This window comes from Pteropus alecto, unplaced genomic scaffold (genome assembly GCF_000325575.1).
Source record: "Pteropus alecto unplaced genomic scaffold, ASM32557v1 scaffold155, whole genome shotgun sequence".
Taxonomy (NCBI): Eukaryota; Metazoa; Chordata; class Mammalia; order Chiroptera; family Pteropodidae; genus Pteropus; species Pteropus alecto.
Window position 1 is genome coordinate 5,677,459 of NW_006438113.1, and position 25,980 is coordinate 5,703,438.

At 49.3% G+C, this 25,980-nt stretch overlaps 1 protein-coding gene and 1 long non-coding RNA gene across 17 annotated transcripts in view; both read right to left on the bottom strand.

Annotated features, from left to right (window-relative positions):
• The window catches only part of LOC112482678, an 18,415-nt gene extending 6,023 nt beyond the window's left edge, over nt 1-12,392 (bottom strand). Inside the window, exon 1 of the long non-coding RNA XR_003047387.1 lies at nt 5,887-12,392. This is a non-coding gene — a long non-coding RNA (uncharacterized LOC112482678). The remainder of the gene's footprint in view (nt 1-5,886) is intronic.
• A 1,230-nt stretch (nt 12,393-13,622) lies between these two features.
• The window catches only part of TSPAN14 (tetraspanin 14), a 57,091-nt gene continuing 44,733 nt past the window's right edge, over nt 13,623-25,980 (bottom strand). For 10 of the 16 annotated variants that reach the window (XM_025049395.1, XM_025049402.1, XM_025049404.1 and 7 more), the window contains 8 exons: nt 24,821-24,914; nt 23,680-23,730; nt 21,721-21,867; nt 20,005-20,175; nt 17,961-18,086; nt 16,784-16,828; nt 15,174-15,293; nt 13,623-14,059 (listed from right to left, as the gene is read on the bottom strand). In XM_025049395.1, coding sequence (XP_024905163.1) covers nt 13,988-14,059; nt 15,174-15,293; nt 16,784-16,828; nt 17,961-18,086; nt 20,005-20,175; nt 21,721-21,867; nt 23,680-23,730; nt 24,821-24,914 — 826 coding nt within the window. In that variant the 3' untranslated portion in view covers nt 13,623-13,987. The remainder of the gene's footprint in view (nt 14,060-15,173; nt 15,294-16,783; nt 16,829-17,960; nt 18,087-20,004; nt 20,176-21,720; nt 21,868-23,679; nt 23,731-24,820; nt 24,915-25,980) is intronic. The other 6 variants (XM_025049405.1, XM_015592208.2, XM_006915466.3 and 3 more) reach the window with 1 other exon arrangement.

Below are 25,980 nucleotides of genomic sequence, written 5' to 3' on the forward strand. Positions count from 1 at the left end.
CCATTATTCTTATGTTTCCTCTCTTGATGGTATCAGCTAGTTCTTGTATTTCTCTTTCATTATTTTTCATTCTTCAGTTTCTCTCTTTTTCCTTCTGATTTCTAGATTTCTGTCTTCGATATCACTGATCCTTTCCTCCATTTGGTCGACTCTATTTCCCAATCTTGCTGTTTTATTTTTCATCTCTTTCAGTGTGTTCTTCATCTCTAGAAGTTCTATTTTGCTCTTTTTGAGGGTTTCAATCTCCTTGCTAAAGAACTCATTCTGCTGATCTAGTTGTTTTTTTCAATTCCTGAAATTGTTGATATTGTTTTGGATCTGAGTTTTTTCATAAGTACCATCCTGAATTCGCTGTCATTTAAGTTTCATATTCTCTGTCTTTAAGCTTATTTTCCTGGAAATTTTTCTTTCTTTCTGAGCTGCCTTGTTACCTGGTTGTTCATGGTATTTAATGGACTATTTCTCTACCTGGGCATTAATGGAAGTGTATTCTACTTTTTTTTCAAGAAGAAGATTTATTATATAAAGGTCTCTTTTTAACCTATTGCAAAAAAAGGCATTTTTCTTTTAGTTTCCAGTAGGTGGCATCTAAGCCTCTTGGATCCCTGCTTTATATAAAGTCTTAATAATGCTTTTTCTTTTCTTATAAATATTTAATTATGCTTGCTACCCTCAGTCTCAGACCCTGTCAGTATTAGTGACAGTTTCAGTAGCACTTGCTTAAATTCCCCTGGGGCTCCGTAGTGTTCTGGCTCGGAGGGTATGAGGGGAGGGGCTTTCTGGGTTGGGGGGTGGGGGCTGTGGCTCAGCCTTGTTTTTGCGACCACGAATGGTAATAATCAACAGTTGCTTCTCTGCCATCCCCACTTTTCTACAATCCCCACTTCTCTGCTTTCTGCCCTGATCCCTGGGCACTGCTGCTGTGTGGAGCTCACAGCTCTCCCAGGCAGGGCTGTTCAGGAAACCTGTCACACGTTCACCCCTCCCCCTCCTCCTGCTGGGAGCTCCAGCTGTGAGAGGCAGCTTCTTTGTTTCTCTCCGTCCACCTCCCAATTCCCAGGGTTCTGACCTTTGGTAGCTATTATGCACAGATCTCTCTCTCTCTCTCTCAGACATGCTTGTGTGCACGTTGGGTGTTTTTTGTTGAGTTTTAGATGTTCAGCTTATTGTTGTTTCAAGGGGAGAGATCTGGTGACATTTCTCACTCCACCATGTTTCTGACATCCTGTTTTTTTTTAATTGAGGTAAGATTGGTTTATAACACGAGTTTCAGGTGTGCAACATTATAATTCAACATGTTTATACCACATACTGTGCTCACAACCAAAAGTCTAATTTCAATTCTTCTCTATACAATCGATCTCCCTTACCCATTTTGCCCTCCCTCTGCCCTTTTTTCCTTCTGGTAACCACCAATCTATTGTCTGTGTATATGAATTTGTTTTGGTTTTTTGTTTGTTTTTTATATCCTACATGTAAGTAAAATCACATGGTATTTTTTTTCTGTCTGACTTATCTCACTTAGCATAATTCCCTCAAGATCCATCCACGTCAAAAATGGCAAGATTTCCCTTTTTTATGGCTAACATATATCTATAGCATCTTCTTTATCCATTCATCCATAGAGGGACATCCAGCTTGGCTCCATATCTTGGCTATTGTAAATAATGCCACAATGAACATCAGGATGCATATATCTTTTCGAATTAGTGTTTTCATATCCTTTGGATAAATAACCAAAAGTGGAATTGCTGGGTCATATGGTAGTTCTATTCCTAATTTTTTGAGGAACCTCCATACTCTTTTCCATTGTGGCTGCACTAATTTAATTCCCTAAATTAGTAGCTGCACTAAATCTTCATGAAAATGATACAATTCGCAAAACACTTGCTATGAGTATATTATTAATTTGAGGGGGAAAGTGAACTTTATCCAATTCTGCAGGACAGAGCAGGGACAAAACAGGGACCACTAAGGAGCACAGGAGTTGGAGTCACATAGGCTGCGAGGAGCATGAGTCTCCAGAATTAGCAGAATTCATGGTGAGAGTGTGAGGATTTCACCCCCGTGGAATTGGTGGGATCAGAGTACACCTAAAGGGCAGGGCCACCCACGCTGACAACAGCACAGACACACAGATTTATGGTTACAGCTTCAGAGTCCGCGGCTGCAGCATGCCAGGCCTGACCAGCCGGCAGTCCTCCTCATTTCCACAACTCATTTACTTCCTCTGAGTAAGTCATCAGGGTGCCTCACAGGGCTTCTGTCAGCAGTAAATAGATGAGGCAAGTTATGTGAGAGTCAGCCAGGAACATAGTAGGTGACAGTGTGACTTCCGTTTCTCTGCTCTTTAATCTAGGAACTAGTTCCTCACTAACTTGGTGAATCACAATATTAGGTGGGGGTGGTGGGCTGTGGTAGCTGATTCTGTCTGCCCAGCAAGTTTCTCTAGACTCCTCTGGTTTAAAGGGGAAAATCCTGAATCCCAGACAGGCTGTGACTTGGGCCTGGGACTGATAAACAAACATTGGAAGAAATCAGCTAATTTTCTAATACAGTAACTACCTTGGGGCTGCTGGCACTTGTGTTTCCCCACAGAGAAATGGGTCTGCATGTAGTAGGGGAGAATGGGGCCGACATGCAGAGAGAAGCAGAGATACCAATGGAGAGAAAACACCTGGACAGTGCGAAGTCCGTTCTAGCCCCCAAGGCCTGGCTCATCGCTCAGTCTGTAAACACTCACTCTCCCTCCCTCCATAGGAGTCGGTAAACACCCATTTGCGTAACTTAAGTTCATCGCACGCCAGTGGCTTGGCGCGTGTGCTCGCGCGTGCGTGCTCGCTCGCGCTCTCTCTCTCTCTCTCTCTCTCTCTCACACACACACACACACAGGATGCTGCAGAGATGGACAGGACACTAAGGTGACACACCTGGGCCAGACCATCCCTAAGGGCCTTTTTGATGGCCTCTTTCCCACAGGAAGTCCTCCTAGCCCCCAGGTCTCTTTGAATGAGCCATCCCACACCCTCGTTGGCCCAGCCTTCTTCCTTAGCCTCACTCTGGAAAGTCAGTGACACAGTGAAAAAGCAGTGTCTAGAGGAGGAGAGTCCCCTGATAACAGGATGCTGAGTCCCTTGTGCCTGCACACAGCTAGTGGAGTAGGAAGCTTAGGGTCCTCAGGGTGGAAGCAGTATCGAGTCGGCTGCTGCCTCTCTCCACCTGCTATCTGCACAGCTGGCCTACCCTTGCCTACACCCTGGCTTCATAAACCTCTCCTGGAGCCCCAGTCCTGCTAATTAGAAAACTCTCCACTCCATCTAAATTCCCCTGGAATAAGGCCATTCAGCACAGCCTAACAGATTGACTAAGTCTCAGCCCAGGACTGATTCTTACTAACTCAAAGGATAGGAGGCAACTCTGGGGCCTTAGGTGGCAAAGAGGCTTACATTATGGGCAACATCCCTGGCAGGCAGAGTAGCCACCTGCAAAGCTCTCCCAAGGTCCCCTCGTACCTACCTACTAAAGACTACACAGTCTGTCAGCCCTGCCAGCTGCCCCTCTGAGCTGCAGAGTCACAGCTAAACCACAGGCTCAGCCCCACCAGGCCCTAAGGCTGTCTTGACCAGCAGAAAGATGCAGTACCCCTGCCCTGCAAGCACTTCAGAACCCAAGTGTGCCCAGCTCCCAGGCCAGATTCTCATACACAGGGGGAGCCGTGGGCCCCCATCCCCATGTCCTCCTCAGAGGAGCAACCAGAGAATTGCTAGTATTTCTTACACACCTACTATGTGGACACAGGCACTGTGTCCAAAGCTGTCATTTTGTATCTCATTTAATTCTCAGAACAAGATTATGAGGCAGGCAATTTTATTATCAAGGTCACACAGCAGCTGATGAATCCAAGACTTAAAATGCAGGTCTTGCTGAGACCTAACAGGATCTTGCCCTCCCATCCTGTCCAAATCTCAGGGCTCTTGCTCTGAGCTGGACAGTCCTTCCAGGGCCACACAGCTGTGCTTACACTTCCCCAGTGTCAAACCTGGAGGGCGCTGATAGGAATTAGTGTGTCATCCATCCCCTACTGCTCACAAACCATAGCTCTAATCCTGTGGGAGTCCACACCTCCACTGTGCATGATAATGTGCCCACCACTTCCACGGTACTCTCTGGAGCTGTGAGAAGGCCGAGCAAAGGCTGTAAGCTGGCAAGCCAGCCCACTGCAGACTGGACCCTTAGTTTGGCTACAAAGGGAGATTCTGGAAAAGTCAGGAAATCCAGTTCCAGTCTTCACTTCCCTAAGCTGTGGAACTTTGGGGCACAGACCACTGGTGTCCTCCAATATCTGGCCTCTTTTCTTTCTAGGCACACAACTAGATACTTGCCGGCCTATTATAGTTCAGTGTGGCTTCTGAGTTCTGGCCAATGGAATGTGAGCACAAGTGGTGTGCAGGCTACTAGGCCTCATGCCTAAGATGCTCCCTTCCTTGATCCTCATCCTCTTCTCCAACCACCAGCTGACTAGAGCCAACTCCAAGGACCTATAAGAGGATGGAACCACAAGATAGGAGTCTGGTTCCTTGAAAGACTGTATGGAACAGAGCAGTCCCCACCTTAGCCTCCCTTGCAACCCGCCAGCGACTGTGACATGAGCAAGAAACAAGCATTTCTTTTTCGAAGCCACCAAAGTTTAGGGGGTGCTGCTATAGTGATTAATCTGTTCTGACTCTACCCTCACGCAACGTCCTCACACTTGAGCATTCATTAGAATCCCCTAAGGGCTGGTTAAGAGTGCTGGCCTCCGTCTCAGAGTTTCTGATTTTATTGGCTTTGGAGTGAGACAATAAAATGTTCATGTTTAATAAGTTCCCAGGCAGCTTGGTCTAAAGACCACGCTTTGAGAACCACTTCACTTTTGCCTAAGCTGCAGTGTTGGAATTACTATCCCCATTTCACTGAGGAAACGGCATCAGTTCCTGACTCTTTCATTTGCCCTATGCTGCTTTCACTGTGCTACATCAGTGCATGCCCCGCAACTGCCTACTTTCGTTCATGGTGTCCTGTGAATTAGTGTCATCAGAGGGACAGAGAACATTCTTTGGAGTGGAAATCGTGCGCTGTAAACCCAGCTCTGCCATTCAACAACTGTTCTGGCAAAGCACGTTCTGTTCAGTTTCCACTCATGTAAATGGAGAAAACAGGGTTAGTTCTCTCCCCCTCCCTCAATCCCAGACATACCCCACCAGCCCAGCAGCGCTGGGCCCACAGGAGGATTTTTATGAAGATGTCAGACTATTGCACCTTAGCAGCAGCTGCTTGGGATTGAAGGAAATAATTCTGGTCCTGGTCCTAGATTCCCCTGTTCCAGCCTCACCCCTGAGAACCACAGTGGACACTCCTATGGCTGTCTCCAAGGCCAGGGGCTGACACCTATCCTAGTGCAGCCTTGGGATGAAAGAAAGACAGGGAGAAGGGGGCTAGAAAAAAAGACCACATGGTAAAAATGTAAATGTACGCCTTTGCCAGGTACAAGAATCTGTTCCAAGGGGGAAGAAGGGGAGAGTTCACTAGCAGCGGGGGCTGGGGACCCCACATTCATTTCTTAGAATATCCGTTACAGGTTCTCTTTTACAGGAGAATACTACCAAAGTCTCCCCAGTCCCTGTAGCTTCCCAGAATCAACTCACACTCACTTTCTCTCTCGCTAGAGCGCGCACTCGCTCGCTCTCTCGCTCTCTCGCTCTCTCGCTCTCTCGCTCTCTCGCTCTCTCGCTCTCTCGCTCTCTCGCTCTCTCGCTCTCTCGCTCTCTCGCTCTCTCGCTCTCTCGCTCTCTCGCTCTCTCGCTCTCTCTCTCTCTCTCTCTCTCTCACACACACACACACACACACACACACGGCTCCCTGGCTCTCAGGGAGCCAGCACTGACCAGATCCACAGAGAAGGGAGGTAAACTCACTTCAAAATGCAGTTATGCTTGAAAAGATATTCAAATGTACATATTACAAACAAGGAGTCCCAGGACTCATTCAGAAGGAAAAAGAGAATGACATTGAGCTCTGTCATGACAGTTGTTCTAGGGAGTGAAGTGTTAGGATCTGTTGGTTAGATGAGAGTGTCAAGTTTTTGAATAGGTGACCTGATCTTGTCTATGGAGGAGCTGATGTCATCCTTAGAGCCCAGGCAAAACTCACAATCCTAGATTTGGCCACTGGTAGATGGGGGTGCCCTTAGGTGACATGGGAGAAGATGGGGAGGAGTGTGGGTGTGGGCGGGATTTGGGGTTAGGAAAGACGAGAAATTCAGTTTTGGATCTGATGACTGAGGTGTCTACAGGAATAGACAGAGATCCAGTTTAAAGTAGCTTCGCTGATACCCAGGCTCTCTGGGCAGCAGATGGCCTGAGTCATCAGTCACGAATGAGAAGGCAGCTAGTGTTTCCAGGGCAGGGAACCTCCCACAATGGTGCCCCTTACCTAGGGCCCCTGGCAGATACCCTAGCCCCCAGGCTTCACTGTGCAGTGAGAGATTGGCTCTTTTGGATCTCTTGCCTGAGTCTTATTTTAAAAAATAGGCTCTGCCAGATGGACAAGAAGTGAAAGGAAATTTGGATAAGCAAAAAAAGATTCTGAGGGTCTGCAGAGAAAAATTATGCAGTTTAGAGCACACCCACTTATCTGATTCTGATTCTAGACTGTTGTTGCCTTTGAGCTATTCTACAACTCCCGAAGTTGTAGAGTTCATGCAAAATATTTGTCTATGGACATGCATACAGTACATCTGAATGAGGCTCAATAGACCCCTTTCCACTGAAAACAATGCCAGTCTCAACATCCCTTTACTCCATATAAACTTAGAGTTCATTGTGATTTCCTCTTTAAACCGGTTGTTAATCTTACCCGCTCCCTCATTTAATAAATGAAATAAAGCCTTTGATGTGTACATATATAACATATATATATGAGCAATGCCATTTTTTTCAAGTATCTCTAACAGAGGGAATGGGAAGGACCACTACCGCTCAGGGAGAGGAAGACTTGCCACAGTCCGTGCAACACAAAACCCACTCCCAGCCCCATTCACATCACCCCCAAAAGGAGGCATCTACACTGGGCTTGCCTCATGCAGGGACAGGGTGCTCAGTCCCTCCCAGAGGCCACTCCAATTCTTTCCATATTGGATGACAGCTGTGTGCATTTTTAAAACATAAGAAAAACAGACCCAAAACTAAAAGAAAACACAGCATGCCTGCTCCACCACAACAGGTGAATGACCAAAGAATCATCAGCAAACAGGGCCAGCAACCCAGGGCTCCTTACAAAGGCACAGGAAGGAGCGAGGACACTCAGGCTAGGCAGCGCTGGAGGCTGGAGATCGCAGGGCTCACCCTGCCTCAGAACAGAACCTTGATGCAGACACTGTTTACCTGGCTGCTTTCCTGACCCTGGGGGACTTCCCGCATGTTTTTAGACAAAGAAATTCCCCTGGAAGGTGGAGGATGCATGAGCAAGCACAGCGGGAGCCTGTGCACGTATGCACTTACTTCTCTGTCTCTGTCACTCTCACACACACACACACACACACACACACACACACACACACACACACACTCCCTCCCTCCTTCCCTCCCTCCCTGACCAGGATTCTAGTCCACTTAGGCTGTCCAAGAAATGAGAAGGGAACGGAGGGCCTACTGGACTCAGCTTCAGGCCCCTTCACTGGTCTCAGCCCCACACTCCAAGGCCTTGGGCAGGTCCCAGCATTTCCACTACCCACCTCATCCAGACATGATGTCCTACAATTTTCAGAGCGATGCCTGCTTCCAGACCCTTGCCTCCATCCCATTCCAAGCTACTCTAACCCCATTTTCCTACAGACCATCCCTCCTGGAAGGCAGGCTATGGCCCCTATGCCAGCTCTCCTGGCCTGGCCTCTGCAGATAGCCCTATTCCCTTTGGCTCATGAGGGCCACTTTGTTTCCTCTGGGAACTTGAGGGGCAACTTCTTGGGCTATATTTGTTCCTAACAGGACTCACACTCCAGACAAGCAGAAACTCCCTCTCCCGCCACCCTGACCCTATGCCACAGAAAGTAAACAGTTCTTGAACTCCAAATGCTCCCCATAGACCTCGAGGCCTTGTTCTTAAAAGGATAGGGAAGTCAGTCATTTCATTTCAGCCTGACTGGAAGTTTGAACCGTGTCACATGTAACCCAGGCAGCTCAGCCTGGTGGGGACTACGGGCTACTGATAAAACCTCTTCAATAATTATATAAGCAATAAGGTTGGGGGTGCCTATATTAAAACGCTTTATCCGCTTCATCTCGTTTAATCCTTAAAACCCCATGTGGGGGTATTGTTTTCCCCATTTTACATAAAGGGTTCAGAGAGGTTAAATAACTTGCCAAAGGCCAGGAGGGCTGGTGAGTGGCTGGGGATTCGATAGTTTATCAAGCTCTTTCATCTACACTCTTGTAATACTCCCAGAAACCTTGTGAAATAAAGACAATTATCTCCACTTTATTAATAAAGAAACTGCGGCACTAAGGTGTTTTGTTTTTGTTTTTGAGCCCAAGTTCAAACTCAGGCTCAGAACTCCCCACCACAAGTCCTAACGCAAAGGACTCGGCCTGGCACCACAGAGGAAATAGAAGATCCCACCACAGCCCCATCCTCATCTCCACTGGGGAGGCACTCCCCCAGAGCGAAGATCTCCCTGTTTCGCCTCCCCCCGCCCCGCCGCCCCGCGCTTACCCTGGGTCACATGTCACACATCTCCTCTTCCAGTAGCAGAAGCAAACCAGACGTCAGGGGGCAGTGATCAAGCAGTGAGCTGTCTGACCCCAAAGCCCCATCACAAGGCAACAGGGCATTCAGTGAGATGAGGCTTCTCCCAGAATCACAAGTGCCACATCCTAGAGCTATAGCCAGGCTGGCAAATGCCAGGCTTGTGTCTGCCCAGGGTCTACAGCTTACTCCCTGAGCAACCTCGGGATAGCACTGAATCTCGAGTGTATGTCCTTACCTGCACATAAGAATACCACCCAAAATCACTGTTCCTAGTGACCAGCCATCTCTCAAGGCATAGGCAGAGAGTTTGGGCTCCCTTGCCTATCTGGCTCAGCCTCCCTGTGGAATTTGTGCTGTTGTAGGCCACAGGCTACTGGGGTAGTCCTTGGAGAGACATCACTGTGCCCCGACCAGCCACCTCTTTGGCCACAGCCAGTCCATACGCCACACATAGCAGCCATGGCCTGGCAGTAACAGGCACGTCCCAACTCTGAGTACTCGCTTATTACGATATTAGCCCACCTTGCTGGAGAACTTTAAAAAACGTGTTTTTCTTACAAACCCTTCTAGGAAGTAATTCAAATAATAACATACCACGGGGTTTTTATAAGCCCTTGTAAGAGCAAAACACTGCACCAAGTAAAACATCCACCCACAGAAGAGTAACAGGGGTTGTTGGCAGTCTCCCCAGTGTTTATCCCCTTCCATAAAAGCCTGTTTTCCCTGCCGTGCGTTTTCAGTGCGATGGACAAGCACAGGGGATTGGGGAAGGGAGGCTGCCCTCAATGGCTTCACCCCCATGCCATACCCACCAGAGTGAGGCCAGAAGTTGTCTGTGGAGGGTCTCCCCTCCCGCTGCCTTGGGTGATGGGAACACCGTGGAAGGCAGAGCAGAGAGGAGAAAGGAAACCAGATCCTGTTGACATCACTAAGCCACTCCGATCAAACCAACCCTGAAACTCACCCCACCTCCGGACTTTCCAGCTTCAGGAGCCAAAAACCTCCCCTCATTGTTTAGACCAGTTTGAACTGGGTTTCTGTTACCTGGGACTGTAAACATACTCCCCTGTACAGAGCAAGGTTCATTCACTTGTGGCAGTTCTGCAACGGACAGTGTGACTGAAAATGCACCATGGAATGGATGGGTATGAGCCAATAGAGAAATAGTTCTGAGGTACATTAAGCAAAATTAATTGTAGAATACTATATAAAATATGATTCTCATTTACGTGACAAAGATAAGATATCTGAATACGCATGAATGTTTTCTGGAAGGGTACTTAATGGTGGTTGCCTCTGGGGAACAGAAGACATACTTTACACTCTCCTATGCTTAAATTGCTTTTACTTATAAATTAAAAAGAGAGCCTAGTTTAAAAGTGCGAGGTGATAAAATTATCATCCAAAGTGATAATTTATTTTGGTGGTTATTAAACCATGCTTTTGAAGCCCCTGCTGAAATATAAAATACAGAGCACAGGAAGAAAGCACAGTGAAGAAAGAATTGTCTCAGGACTTTGTCAGAAATACTTACTTCCTCCTTCTCCAAAGCTGGGATCTCTAAAATTGGTAACTTCAGCAGAACAGTATTCACTTAAATGTCCCCTCATTTTCTTCTCCCCCGCAAATTTGTACCACAGTACTTGATCTCGTGTTCACTTTGGGGTTTCTGAGGTAACTTGGAGACCCCAAAAGTATGGTGAGAATGAACATACCTTTATGGCAGTCTTTGAGGATGAAAAGCTAGGTTATGCTGACTTACAAGGAGCTAAAAAGGCCCTGAAGGTATATGGGTCTCTGGATTTTTGGAGTGTGCACCCAAATGAATGACAACAGTGCTACAACAGGCCCAGCCTGCCCTGGAAGGTTGGGCAGCATCCTCTTGGATGACAGACACAAGCACAGAAAAGCACCTCTACCAACCTCTATCGCTGGGGACAGGTTACCACAGTTTAAGGACAGATGACTTAAAAACACAGACCCTAGAGCTGGAAAAGTCTACCCGTGAAGGTCACACAGCCATCCCACTCATCCAGTACAGCTGAGGGCACCTGACCCCTGGGGCACAGGGCTGAGGACCTGAGGCCTGGGCAGGCCCTTCCCAGGACAGTCCTTGGCTGCTGGGACTGCTGCAACAGCCCCTCCCCCTCGGTGCCTCTGCAGTCCATGCTTAGGCTGCCGGCCAAGAAGTGATCAGATGGCCCCTGCTGCTGGGCTGAGGCCTCCTACCTCTGCTGGGCCAAAGCAGCTAAGATTCTGAGGAAGGGATGGTCAAGCCTGTTAGATATTGCAGAGGTTAAGAAAGATGCTGAGTTTGGTGACCAGGGTGAGCAGCTTTTAGTCAAGTGAGGAAAGTGGTGTATTGTGGTGGGGAGGGGTGCAGAGAGCCCAGACAAGAAGCTGCTTGGGAAAGAAAGGGGGGAAAGCGAGAGGGCCAGGGAAAACTTGTTGGGATAAGAATCTGTGTGATGGTTTGAGAGGGAGAGGAGGTGGGGAAAAATAATACAGCAAAGCTGGGCAGGAGGGCATAGGAAAGATAAGGAAAGACCCTGAAACTTTAAAGTATGTATGGGGGACTAGGAGGGGAAGTGCAGAACTCCCACACTGGCCTCTATCCCCGTATGAAGATGGGGGTGGGTGGGGATTCGGGGCAGGCTGGGTGGGGAGGAACCGGAGGGCAGCACCGGGCTCTGTACAGAGTCCATTTGTTAGAGACCACCATATGCACACCCTTAATCCTAGGCTTCTCTTCTGTCCTCATCCAACTACTCAGAGTCAGATGAGATGGCTAAAAATGGTCCAAAAGCTGTATAAACTAATAGGTAAATAAACTCAACTCTGAAAGTCACAGCTAGACTTTACCCTGAACTGAGCTGTGACCTGTGATGAGACTTGCAAAGGATCCATCTACGAGGTCTACATGATAAATGAGACAGCAGGAGCTGTCCACGAGCCGTCCACACACCAGCAGGGAAGGTCTGGGGCCACCAACTCCCCCAGGGAAGGCTGGGTCGGAGGCAACTGGCGAGGTGGGCATGGCCACTAATCCCTGCCACAGATAGGCCAGCAGGTCCAGGACACACAGCTCACGCAGCAGCCCAGATTCCAACCCAGTGTCTTCCAAGCTCTTTTGCCTGGATCCTATTGCCTGGGGCTGGACAGAGAGAACCTAAAATAATGTTTCTTGCAGGCCTATGAAGTCAAAGTTTTTCTACCTTGTGCTTCTAGCTGGGCATAAACCACAAGCCAGCTTGTGCCAGCTGTAACCTCCATACAAAAGGTAATTGGAAGTGGCTCATAGAACCTACAAAAGCACTTGATAAAATTTATTTCACATTGTGCCAACAATAGATGGCATTTACCATCTGATTTTGTCGTGTCTAGCCACCCCCATCCCACTGGTTCCCTTGGCAGCTGAGTTTACTGAGATGCTTAATGCCATCTTGATGTGATCCAAACAAAAACCACCAAAACAACAGCATTAATATAAAGATATATTCCATAAAAGAGTTTGGCAGTCAAAGAAAAGCATCACACTTTCTAAAAACATAAGCACTCTTCTTCCCCTAGTCTACAAAAAAAAAAAGAAGAAGAAGAAGAAGAAGAACCAAGCACTCTTCTTCCCCTAGTCTACCAAAAAAAAAAAAAAAGAAGAAGAAGAAGAAGAAAGAAAAAATTATGTCATCATCATCAACAAACACCCACCAGTATATACCACACTAGCATGTACACTTCGGCAAGTCAGTGAAGATAGCACTCAATCCCTGAACGATGAGGACAGAACTGGTACAAAATCTAGAGAAGCATTAGAAAGTAGCCCAAAGATGCACAGACGCCCAGCTATTCCTAGGGGGTTCAGTACACAAGACAGACTTCATTTCCAAGAGCAATCTCAGAATAGCCCTGACAGGAGGGGTAGACATAGTGACCACAGATACCCCAGTCGGGGAGAGGGGAGTCACCTTGAAAGTTAGCAACAAAATATCCTGAGCTTCTCCATAGCTGTAGGCTGGGTCTGCGGCTCAGGACAGGGGCCTGGCCACAGAGCTCCTCTCCCCAGGGAGAGGCAATGTCAGGCCGGCCAGCCGGCCCTTAGCATGTGGCCTCGAGAGGAACCCTGACCAAAGGTTTCGGGCTGGCCATCTCTAGCCGGGGCTCCTTGGCCTCGCAGTCGTGAGAGAGTCAGGATTCAAGTTCCGGGTAACAGTTTTAGTAGCACCAAGACCAGAAGACAGTGAGGTCAAGCTGGGGAGAGTAGTGGATGTGTGTGCAACAGGGGTGCACAGAGGAAGGGGGAACACATATGTGCACCTGGGCTGTTAGGGACAGAAAGGAGAAGCTGATGGGGTTGGTTCTAGGGACACTCGAGGGAACGGAAAGGGATGGCTTCAGTCTCAGACACCGTGTAAGGCTGCTTAGAAGAGAATGCCAGAGGAAATGAAGAGACTGTGTGAGAACATCCTTACCCCTATAAATAAACTATTTACATACTTTAAGAAAAGGAGAGCCCACTCTAATAAGAGACCCACGCCAATGGTCCCCTTGAGCCTTCCGGGCATAATGCTGCTGAGACCAGAGGCGGCTCTTGGCTGGGAGGGCAGCAGACCAGGTACTTCTCGGCACCAGTCCACGCACTGGCTCAGGCTTAGTTCACCTGGACATGGCCGAGGATCCTTCAAACACCCCAACTCATGCAGACACCAGAGGCCCCACCAGCCTCAGAGGTCCACTTGTTCCTCTCTCCCCTCAAATACAGGCAGCACCCCTGTGCTGCTGGGAGAAGCCTTGTCCATGCCCGTGGATCCCCTAACCCTGTCCCATTCACAAGACAAGGCAAGCACTGATAACATGAGTAGTAAGGACACCAGGGCACCCTGCAGACACACTTGGGTTCCAGGAGGGCCAAGTCAAGCCCTCCTCGTAGCCACAGGAGCCATCTGTCCCTCAGTCACCACCCCCACCTAAAGATATATTCTGTCTCTGGGCAAGACCCCAGGCTTGGTCACAAGTTCCTGCAGGTAAGAAGGAGCCCCTTGGTCTTCAGCACCAGCAAGCAGAATCAAAGAGGTCACACTGATGCTGAAGACAGGGTGCTGGCTCTGGCTAGGGTCGTCCGCTTCTCTCCTCTGGAGGTAAAGTGGACGACAGTGAAGGGCTCTGGCCTCCACAGTGTGGCTCAGCTCTGCTCGCTCATTTCTGCTCCTCAGAAGTGATGGCCGGCCTTCACTGCCTCAATGTCCGAAATCAGGGTCCGTGCCAGGAAGATGCCAAATATCTGAAACCAAAGCCAGCAGAGGTAGTGGCCATCAGTGCTGGGACACAAAGCGAGGGAGCAGGCACAGAAGGCGAGGTGGTGTGGGGTGCCCCAACCTACATGCCACTCCCACTGCCACCCCACAAAGACTGAGGATGTAGCGAGAGCAATTATTGGGTACATGGCAAAAGAAGACCAGCCTACCAGTAAAAAGTGAGTCCCGGGGGGATCTAGTTTGCTCCGTCTCTAGAGCCTTGAAGGGGCAAACAATCAAACACTCTGCCCTGACTCCAACACAACAATGCACGTCACATACCATGGCCCAGGACACGCTTTGTGCTCAGGGTTAAACTAAAAATAACAGGGTCATCCTGACTGGTTCTGATTCCCAAAATAATACATCTTGAATGTTTCCTGTAAATCTGGATTCCAGAATAAAACCAAGGTCGTCCCAGATTCTAACTGTGCTGGTAGCTGAAGCTCCATCCTGACCTTGGTGACCAGAAACCAGATAATGATGTGGGGAAGACTGATGTTTTTCTGTCAGAAAGAGACTAATGTGAACTTGGAAACCTTAGGAATTTTGCTTTTTTTCCCCCCCTTTAAATTCTTGTTGTGGTTTGTTTTTGATGAGCTAGATCTTCTGAAGTCTGATTCCTTTACCTACTTTGTAAGTAAAATTTTTTCTTTCCTTTTCTAGATGCTTCTGTCTCTCAGCCTTCCTTTGAGATCGCTAAACATGTTTGTAGAGTAAAGGAGGAAGGAGTACATGGCTGGCTGGCTGGCAGACGCAGGTCCACCTCAGTCACCCTCTTCAAGGTGAGATCAGAGCCAAACGTTTTCTAAGTGATGCGTTTTCCAAACAGCAGGTGTGTCCGGCTGTCCCAGCAGCCGCTCAGCGGCCGCCAGCTTCTCCCTGTGAGCTCTGGGCATGCTGGAAAAACACCTGGTTTCTCTGACTCACTGAAGTCTTGACTTTCTCCTGCCAGTTCTTCTGGTGAGTAGGCAACCTACCCACCCCAGACCTTGGCGCCCCCTTGGCCACCACCATCTTTCCGCATGTGACCATGTCAAAGGAATAGGCAGGCACAGCCCGCAAGGGAAAAGGAAACCACGAAGGGCGGTGGGATCAGACCTGCAGCAGTGAGATGGCAATGAAGACGCCGGCCACAATGTAAATATTCCGCGGGAGCCAGCCCTCCAGTGCCTGGATGCAGCCTTTCGTGAAGATGAACTCGTCCCACTTGCTTTTCAGCTGCAGGATTAAAAGATGAACTTGTGCAACACAACCCACAACCCACATCTGGAGAAAGGGGAGGGAGTCTAAATGCTTGGAGAAGGAAGATGTGCCTTTAAAGAAGGAGAAACTGGGAGAAGGGCATTTAGTGTCTTCCAGTGGCTTCTCAGACTATATCCCTTAGTCCCAGTAAGCTTGGCTCCAGGGCCAAAGCCAACAGGGATGGTCACAAATTAACAGGCTCCTTCCAATCTCAACCCCTACAGGAGGCTCCGTGAGCTCATGGGGAATCTCGTCACAGCATGCACGCCCCACCCTCACCCTCACCCTCACCCACCTTATATACAGCCATCAGCCTCACCCCTCACCCATCACCCTCATCTGTAGCAACACTGACAGAACATTAATTCACTTAGTGGTGTTAGGGCTGAATTGTGTCCTTCCAAAATTCAATGTTGAAGACCTAACTCCCAATACTAACTCCCAATACCTCAGAACATGACTGTATTTAGATACAGGGTGTTTAAGGAGGTGAATAAATTGAGGTCAGTGGGGTGGGCCCTAATCCAATATGACTGGTGGCCCAATAAGAAAGAGGAGATTGGGACACCAATAGACACTGAGGGAAGACCACGTGAGAGCACAGGGAGGAGAAGGCAGCCATTTACAAGAGTAGGAGAGAAGCCTCAACCCTAACACTTTGATCTTGAACTTTCAACCCCAAAATAATACTGAGAAAATAAATTTCTGGAATTTAAGCCACACAGTCTGTGGTACTGTTATGGCAGCCCTAGTAACTAATACAAGTGACAATTAAATTCGTAACTGAAGAAGCTGCTGTTGATACAGGCCCTTGCCTGTGAAATGGAGGTCACTGCAGAAGGACTTTAGGGTTCCCAAACCAGAGGTGCACATGTGCAGTGTCCACGGCCAACAGGAGGGCTGTCTACAGATTCCCCGAGATCCCGCTCCTTCGGTATGGTCAGTCATATCACCAAAGGCCACCAGAGCAAGGACTGGGGTGGAACTCGCTTCTTCTCACTTCCAAGTACACATCTGAACAAAGCCCTAGAGGACTGACCCTGCTCCTCCCGAGAACCGTCTCCCTCCTTGCTGTCACCACTGCCACCTATGGCAGCTGGGCCAAGTCACAAGCTCCCGAAGCTTCATCCTGGGGTTCCAAGGAACCTCTTAAAAATATAGTCTTTATCCCCCAAAACTTTCACCTGACCTCTTTCCACTAATGTAGCAACTGCAAGGTTCTGCCGACTATAGTTCACAAGGGCCTGAAATTACACGCATCACTGTTCCCGTGAGTCTTGCCATCTCAGGCAGGGAGCGTGCGTGCCAGTGTGCTGCTTGCTCGCCTCGCTCCCAGCTCAGGTGGCACCTTTAAGCTTAATCTCCCTTAGTAACCCCGCTCCGGTTTGCACTTGTGCTAAATCAGGAAGTTGGGCCACAGGGAATAAACCTAAAGTGCTCAAAGTTATATGTGTTAGGGCTCTCACCTGAGTCCTTACATCATATCCACATTGTGTGTTCACAACTTTTTGCTGTAAGAAAAACAGAAAAAATTAGTCATTTCATTCCCTAGAACAGTCACAACCAGGCACCAGTAAACACCTATACAAACTCCATTATAGCTCACGTCCTTCAATCACGTTGCCAACTAAGCTTTCATGCTAGGACAGGGTCGGCATGTTTTCTGTGTGAAGGGTGGGATAATAAATATTTCAGACTCATCTATGCAGCAACTGTGCAGCTCTGTCTGCTGTGGGAGCAAGAAAGCAGCCAGCGACAACGTGGAAATGAGCAGGCGCATCTGCATCACGGTAAAACTCGATTATGGACACTGAAGTCTGAAATTCATATAATTTTCATGTCACAAAATATCATCCTTCTTTTATTTTCAACCATTTAAAAATGGCTGAAACTGTTCCAGGCTAGAAGGATACACAAAAACAGGCAGCAGGCCACATCTGCCCATGGGTCTTAATGTGCCAATCCCTGTGCTGGGAAGTAAAAGTTACACTTGTGCTCAGTATTTCACAGTCACAGCGGAGAACTCAGATACCAGCTATGCAATCTCAGCAAACCCAAGCCTCTCCTGGGCTGGGGAACTCATCCAACAGATATGATGCCCCGGATGCTCGGAGCTCTGTGGCCCAGCATCGGGCCTGCGTAACTGCACCAAGTTCTGTAAGGGGCTCAGTTCTGCTGAGGCTCAGGTCAGGCAAACACTCAGGAGCTCAGTTTCTGGAACCCAAAGACCTGGACTGTGCACTGAGAACAAAAACAGGAGAAGAGAAAACGGAGTGGAATTCTCCAAGTGGTGACATACCCCACCGCCCTGTGGGCGTCTAAGAACTGGGCGTTTTCTCCAGAGAAAGGAGAGTGAAGAGGACAAACCAGGGCTCGCTACATTCATAGCATGGTGTCCAGGCACCAGAGGGGGAGCCCCTCGAGGGAGGGAAAATACTGTTCTCCTGCTGCACCTAGAACACTAGAGCCGGAGTGGGCCATGCAGAAATGTTCCCAGAATTTATCTGTGGAGAATTTCAGAGCTGCAGGAGCCCTGGGGCAGTGGATGCGGGTGAGCAGGGCACTCATTCCACCTGCAGAAGAGAAGCGGCCCAGGGCGCCCAGCCAAGAAGTGCTCCGAGTGTCAGACGCAGGGTGACTCACCGCGGGGTCCGGCACACAGCAGGAGAAGGGCACCCCACATTTCTCACGGCTGTAGCTGGCACCACTGCAGTTAAAGTAGACATTGAGGTCCCAGTCTTCGGGGCCATACGCCCCACAGCACTGGTTCTAGAATCACAAAAGCCGAGAACCATCAGGGTCTCCGAGCCAAGGCTGTGGCTGCCCAGCCTAGGGTGTCATGTCAGTCTTGGGGATGTGACATTAAGTATGCCTCCATCTCCCACACAGAAAATGGAGGATGCCCCACTGACCTCCCCACATTCATAAAATGCTCAGCAATGTGTCAGGTCACCTTTTACAAAGGAAACTGTGGCCATGACACCTCCTGGGTGCAACACACAGGATCAGCTCCGTGGCACCCTGGCCTTAGCGAAGAGGAGCTCCAGTCCCTCGTCAGCCTGGAGTTTCACCGCCCTCCCCTCCCCCTAGCCCAGAGCGTGTCTCGCTGTCCTGAAGGCCCCTGGCACCTCTGATATGGTTCTCTACTACCCCCAAGAGAACATCCCATGGGCAGCATGTCTTCCGCCCCAAGAAATTTCCAAGGTGGTCCCACCTACCATTTTTCTTTACAAAAAGACAGCGGCTCAGTGTCTACTCCAAAGGAGTTACAAGTGGGGTGAATTGAAACGTAATCAAAGCTCTGCCCTCCTCTTCCCGCCACGTCCACTATCTGGTCTAGCTGCAGAGAAAACCCTCCATTTGTCTAAAAACAGTGTAAAACCAAACACACAGAAAGCAGCACTGTGAAGTTAATGGGACCCCAATCCAAGAGCAGATTTCATTCTTTCACTTGTCCTTACAGCCGACATGGTTATGGCCATAACCACAACAAATGCACAACCAGGACTTCTGGGGATTTTATTTCTAAGGTAAAACCCCATCTCCTCCACTCTCACCCCTCCCTGACTCCAGCTGCTCTAATGATTACCTAATATCTCACCATGAGGAAGCTCTGTAATTTACTGATAACCTCTGGAAAATTCTATTTTTAAAAGGAAGAGAAGGCAATGGAGAAAACCACTAGGGAGGAGCCACCCACCACGCTTGACACCAGCAAACCCAGGACGATGTGAAAATGAAGACAGAGGATGGCAGCCTGAACAGGAAAGGCACAGTGGGGGACAACAGAAAATGGTTGGGACTTAGTGACTCACAGACTAACAAGGGTCACAGTTAACAACTTAGGAAAGCTTTCTGGTCACACGAATAGGTTTTGCTGGATTCAATGGTACATGAAATAAGGGTAAACAAGTTTCGGTTAATAATGACAGCAGACCAGTTATTTTTAATGTTTTCTAATTTACTTTCTTCTCAGAACCAAAATGTTCCATATAAAATGTTCCTGAGGAAACTAGGTTTTCTGGCAGAGCACCAAACAAGAGCCTTGCATAGGTGGGTGTGGCGGGGAGTGGGTTCCTCTGGGGTGGGAGTTTGGAGGGGGTGGCTGTGGTCCAAGCCTCCAGGTGCAGCCACACACAGGGGGCACAGAGGCCAGCTGGAGAAAAGGTCACAGCCTTGGGCCTGCTTAGACAAACTCCAGGGGACATGTTCCAGGGAGGTTACATTCCTCTGTATCTGAGGAAGCTTCCTCCAGGCTGCTCTACCCTCTCAAACAGGATGGAGGAAAAGGTCTCAAAAAGGAAGGAGACAGGAATAGCTTCAGACAGTGAGTCACGCGCCTGGGGAGGAAGAGCCCTGCCCCTTTTGTACCCACAGTGCCCTGGGGACTGCGGCCGCCTGCGTGGCCAGGGCTGGAGAGGTCTGGGCCCCACAGGGGGAGGAGAGGACTGGGTTCTTGGGGGAGGGTGGCCACGGGGATAGCTGAACTCGCCTGCTCAATTCAAATGGAGGGAGGGCACGCGGAGGCAACCATGAGCTGGCAAAGCTATACTGACCAGCGGCAGAGGTGGCCCCTCCATGGCCTCCATGCCCCGTGTTCCCACTAGCCCGCCTCCTGAGCAACACGCACAGACTCACACAAGGAAAATGCACGCTCTATCGGGGTGTCGCCGCTGGTGGTACTTACGGCTTTCTGAAGGGAGTCAATGAGGTTCTGCAGGTCAATGTCGTCCCGGTAGGATCTGATGTTGCTCTCGAAGAACTCCCGGAACCGATCCCTCACCCAGTCCTGGAATAAGAAGGCGAGCACAGCCACGGCCAGCTCCAAGAAGAAGATGAGCACAATGGCGCCGCAGAACTGCAGGGGAGGGGACGAGAGCGGGAGTCAGCACACCTCCAGCCTCCCGGCCAGATGCACACCCTGGTCGACCCCAGCCTCACATCGGTGCCCTGGAACACCGTATCATTAGCTGGGTGACTCTGGGCAACTCCACCTCATCTGTAAAATGAAGATATTCATTCCTACCCCTTCCACTGTGTTGCTGGTTTAAGAGTCAAATGAGTGAAAGTACAAGAAAACGCCAAGCCAATATATCGACCGTGTCCTACAATGTGCCTTCTACCCCCACCAACAAGGAGGAAACCCCAAGTCGGGAATGAAGGGCAAGGCTACCCTACCAGGCTCTCAGCTCCTCAGGACAGAGCCTGTGCCCCGGACACACTGTCTGAGCACTCTACTCACACACACAACCCTGCAGATGCTAGAAGTCTAACCTGTCAGCCCTACTTCAGGACAAGGAAATTGAGGCTCACGCAGACATTTAGCTTGCCCGAGGTCACCTAACTCACGCATGACCTGAGCTCCCTGGCAGGGCTCTGTACAACTCCAGAGTCATCAATGTTGTCAGTGCCCACTCTGTGCGTATATGATCGTCAACTGCACAAAGCACTCTCCAGAAGCATGGCTGCCTCTGGCCACAGTAGTGGTGGCATTCTGCAAGGGCCCACACAGCCAGAGGGCTACGCTTTCCTCCCGCGGAGGCAGATTTCTGGTCTGCAGAGGTGTGTTCCCCCTGCCATTATCACCAGCCGTACCGCAGCCTAAGACAGAGGGTAACACACACGTGCACACATATATACAAACATTCACACATACATACAAGACCCTCCAAAGTGGAATCACTATTCACTTAGAAGCAATATTAAACATAAAAATTTTTAAGAGACAAAATATTAGAAAAAAAACTACCTGTTTTGCTTTTTAAGTTAAGCCCAGGAAAGAGAAAGCTTGATCTAATAAATTCAACAAATAATTACTGAAAATGTGATTGTGTTTTCTCCATCAGGTGCTACTTAATCTTAACTGAAAGCATTTCAAAATGAATGTGTATCTAAATATAAAAATAAACTCTTGGTAACTCGCAGTTCTGCCAACAAATTAAGAATTCTGCACTGCACATCCAACACACCCTGGAGGAGGGAAATGATTTCCTAATGTTACTGACAACATCTTTTGATCTTAGCCAGGAAGGGCAAAAGTGAGTAGCGAACAAACAATTCCTTTAGAACTAGGGAGGAAAGCTAAAAGGAGGGGGTCGGAGGGAGCAGGGGGAAAGGATCTAGCCTTTGAGCAGCTGACTCCTCCCATTGGGAGATGAAAACCAGAGGGGCCAACTTCTCTTTCTCCAGGGATGAGAAGCTAGCTCAGCTGACTATTTCTTGAAATCTTCCCATCTGGTGGAGCAGCAGGGTACAAAGGACTGCCCCTTCCTTTTACCACTGGGCCCCAGTGAGGCTTGTAAGAGCTAGTACCTGTTCTGACCAGATAAGGTATAAGCCTGCCTTGCAGAGCCCACCCCTCTACCTCCCTGTCTCTTCCCACTCCATCCCTGGGGCCACTCACAAACTTGAGCAGGCAGATGTTCTCCCGCAGGGCCCCCACACAGCCAGCAAACCCCAGTGTGAACATCACCACGCCCACTATCAGGACCAGCACCACGGGGTCGATTCCATGCAGTCGCGTCACTTTGGTGAGGTCTGACAGCACCCCCTGAAAGGAGCAGAGAAAATAGGGTAGGATCAGCCTCAAAGAGAGTCAAGGGTGCCCTGAGGGGCTAGGCTGTGTTCAGAACTAAACTGAGGACAGGGACCTGCCTTGTGAGAGGCAGTCATCTCACTGAAAAGCCAGGCAAGAGTGTGGCCCTTGCCTCCTGTCCCCTGAGAGGCCCCTTCGCCAGCAGATCTTTATACATGTCGGACCCCAGGCAGACGTCACGTTTCTTTTGTAGCCTGCAGAGTGTCTATGACAGGCCTGGAGTGGAGGGGGGTTCTGAGGGGCCCTGTGACCTGCGGTCAAGGCACCCTGTGGCCATACGCTCACTCTAGCCTCTGCAAATCTGGCAACTGACTTTGTACTCAATTCATGGAGAATACCACTATCCTGAGATGAAAATGGCTTCAATATGAACACTTGTGGAAAACACACCCACCAAGGGCACATAAAGGCAGCCCTGTCCATAAAGCTTTTTGTGATGATGGTGGTATTCTATATCTGCACCATCCAAAATGGTAGCCACTGGTTACATGTGCGATTGAGTACCTGAACTATGGCTAGTGGAACTGAGGAACAGAATTTTATTTTGTATTTCATTTAAATTAATTTAAATATAAATAGCCACATGCAGCTAATGGCAACTGAAATTGACAGAGCAGTTCTATGAGATTTGAAGGAGGGAGGAGAAACAGCAGCTGGACTAGGCTACCCAGCTGGGACCAGGCGGTTCAGTGGCCAGGCCTAAGCTCAGGGCTGTTGGTTGAGCTGCTATTCTGGAGGTGGCCACACGGTGGCGCTGTGAGTCATGAATTGCACAGGCTTCTAGGTCACTAGGGCAAAGGGACATTGTACCCTTTAGGGGTTCACAGGCCACTTTGAAGGTGTCCGAACCCAAAGGCGGGTCTTATCCAGTTCCTAAGGCCATGGCAAGAAAGTCCACAGACTTACGTACTCCTGCCTCGTCTTTCTGAGGCTCCACTGAAGAAAGAGAGCCCTGGGCCTGAGGCTCAAGAGGAAGCTTTAGTTTCACAGTTTCCTGCCAGACCTACTGGACCTTACTCCTCTCCCTCCTTCTCTGTCCCTGTAGTGAGGGCCCTGTTCAGCCCTCACCACCTCCCTAGCTCCTACCCACCCACAGAGTAAAAAAGGTGGCACCACAGCTCCGCCCTGACCACAGCCAATCTAGTACCCTCCCCAGGGTTTCAACTGCCTTTTGCCCTTCTAGACAGTAAGAGCCTGGTCTCTCCTCCTCACCTCTCCTCCGCAGTCTGGAAAAGGAGGTGCAGAGGGGCATAAAGACCCACCCCTGCCCCACAGGGTGGCCAAAGGCATATAAGAGCCCTATTGCCAAACTTGGGGGTTTTTTCTGTGGGCAAGGACAAGAGCTTTAGACATAAACACAAGGACACACTTGCTCCCAGAGGCACAGACAGGGTCAGGAAGGTGGCCCCAGGCCTGCCCTGGACATAGCTGCAGACAAGCCCCAGGCCAACTTAGAGTTTCTAGGGACAGAAAATAGGGCTGGGCTCTCCACACTCACTGAGCTCAAACACCCAGCCAGTCCAGCTCTGGCCTCTATCAGCAACACTAGCATGGTGAAGCAGAGCCAGCCACAGGACCCCATGAGCTTTCACAATAAGTTCAATAACTATTTCCAAGGGCTGGCTCTATAAAGATTAATGACTACAAATGATTACCTTGCACAAGAAATGCTCGTCGGGGAGAAGACTGGAAGAAGGGACAATTAAAGCTGAACAAACCTGGTTCTGGCTAGCTGGTGCTCAGGGTCCTAATCAGGGTTACACCTACCTTTTCGCTCCATGCCCACAGTCCGGCTCCAAGGAAGGCAACTCCAGCCAACTAAGCAAGGACGGGGAGAGGGGTGGAGAGAGAAAATAACAGTTAAGCTAGAAACCAGCACCATGAACCTGCTTCTTAGAGGAGGGTCCACACTGCTAGTCAGGGGATGTCAATGGCTCATGTCCACTCTGGGTAGGACAGGGACAATGCGGCCCCTTGGCCCCTATAGATGACAGGGTCTGTACTCCCAAAGGGACAATGAAGCTCTTCGGATAATCCATACCTACCAAACCTTTACTCTTTCAATCCCACCCAGCCCCGTGCAGATCTCAGAGCACATTGTCCTGGGAAGATTATGGAGTCAGAGACATCAGGCCATGCCTTGTTTCTTCTCTATTCCACAAGCCTCCCAACTTCTTTCAATGCACTGTCTGGTGTATAAGAAGACATCGCCCCTTGTGATGGCTGTCCCGTACAGCTGAGGCTCTGCATAGAATAAGGCACTACTGTCGGGAGCAGAGAGCCTAGTACCACCTCTGCCACGCACCTCAGGCCTCCAGCCCTGGAGACAGATCCAAGCACAGACAAGCAGTTGGCCAGGGCTGAACCTCTACTCCATGGCACCTATACTCCACAAAGGGCATACATATGCTCAGGGTATGCTGGGTTATTAGTTATTAAATTAAAATAGACCTGTGCTAAGCAATGTGCTCACCCCAGAAAAGTAGCACCCTGCAACTCTGACTTCCCACCCACGAGAAGCCACTGGGGCTAAGCTGCCTCATGTGCACCCCCACCCCCCACCTCCCAATACGTCAGATTCCTGAATGAGGAAGGATTTTTCCATAAAGCAAAATACCTCATGGTCTCTGCAAATTGCGCAGCCTTCTGTTTTTCCGTTGAACTACTTTATACCCTGCTAGCATTTAGCGGCCCTTTATCAAGTACCTCATGATAAATAATGGGGCTATATGTCGCTATGGCTCTCAATCTTCCTAAAAGTGTTCTCAGGCTTCAGGACACTCCCACCTACTTTATTCACTGCTAGCTCTAGATGGCTGGAGTGGGAAGGGGAGGCCCTTTTAAAAAAGCCCTGGGAATTGTCAACCTCTTTCGCAACACAGACCACTTTCAGAAAATGTGTACATGCCCAATATTTTGAATGGAATTTCACAGACTTCTCACTGCTGGTTCCCGCACATCCTGTAGACCCCAAGTGAAGAAGCCCTGCCAGGATCCTATTCCTGTTTGACAAAGCAGAACACAGGCTTCAAAATGCCAAGCAGTGGCAGAGAAGGGTGCAGATGCCAAGTCTCTGTTTAATTCATTCATTCACTCTCATTCATTCAACAAATCCTGAGTGCATCGTAAGTGCCAGGCATTGTCCACACAGGCAGGAGCCCCATGCTGCAGGAGCCTGTGCTCTAGGGAACCCACACGGGGCCCTTCCCACCACACCCACTGACTGTCTGCTTTTCAGTCCTCAAAAATTAACTAGTTGATGCATGTCTACTTCCTCTCCCCAGTGTCTCAGACTATGTAGTAAGCAAGTCACTGCCCAGTGTATCCTGCAGGCTTCCCTCCCACCATTCCTAAAGGACTCTGATGACTTACTCCCTCTTGCCAAAGCTGGAGGTCAAGTCCTTTTCCTCAGCTTATCTGAACTCATCCGACACAGCCAGTCATTCCCTTCTCTACCAAGGCACTCAGTTTTGGGGCCACAGGGCACATACTTACAGTTGTCTTCCACCCTCCCTGTCATTCCTTCTCAGTCCTTTCTCTTGGTTCCTCCTCCTCCTTCAGAGTCCTCTAAATGTGGTGAACCTCACGGCTCAGTCCTGGACCCCATCCTCTCCTGAGCCCTCCAAATGATCTCAAAATTCACGTGTCTTTAAATTCTACCTAGACTGAACACTGCAGACTCCCAAATCCAAATCACCAGTCACGGCTGCTCCGAATCAAACACCCTAATGTCTACTTGACTTGTCCACTCGAAATCTAAAGACATTTAGATCTTAACATGACCCAAAATGGAGCCTTGTTCTTCCAACCCCCATCTAGCTCCTCTCCAGCTCTTCCCTTCTCATTAAGTGGTGCCACTGTCCATCTATTCATTTGTTTAAGACAGAAAGTCTAGACTTCATGCCTGTTGCCTCTCTTTCTTTCCAATTCCACATTCACCCTACCAGGACCCTCTGCTGGTTCCACCACCAAAATCTATAGTGTATCTGGCCGGTTTTCTTGCTGACTCTTTGCTCCCACGTCCATGTTCCACTCCTTTGTGGGCTTCCTTGCGGTCTCCTTGTTGGT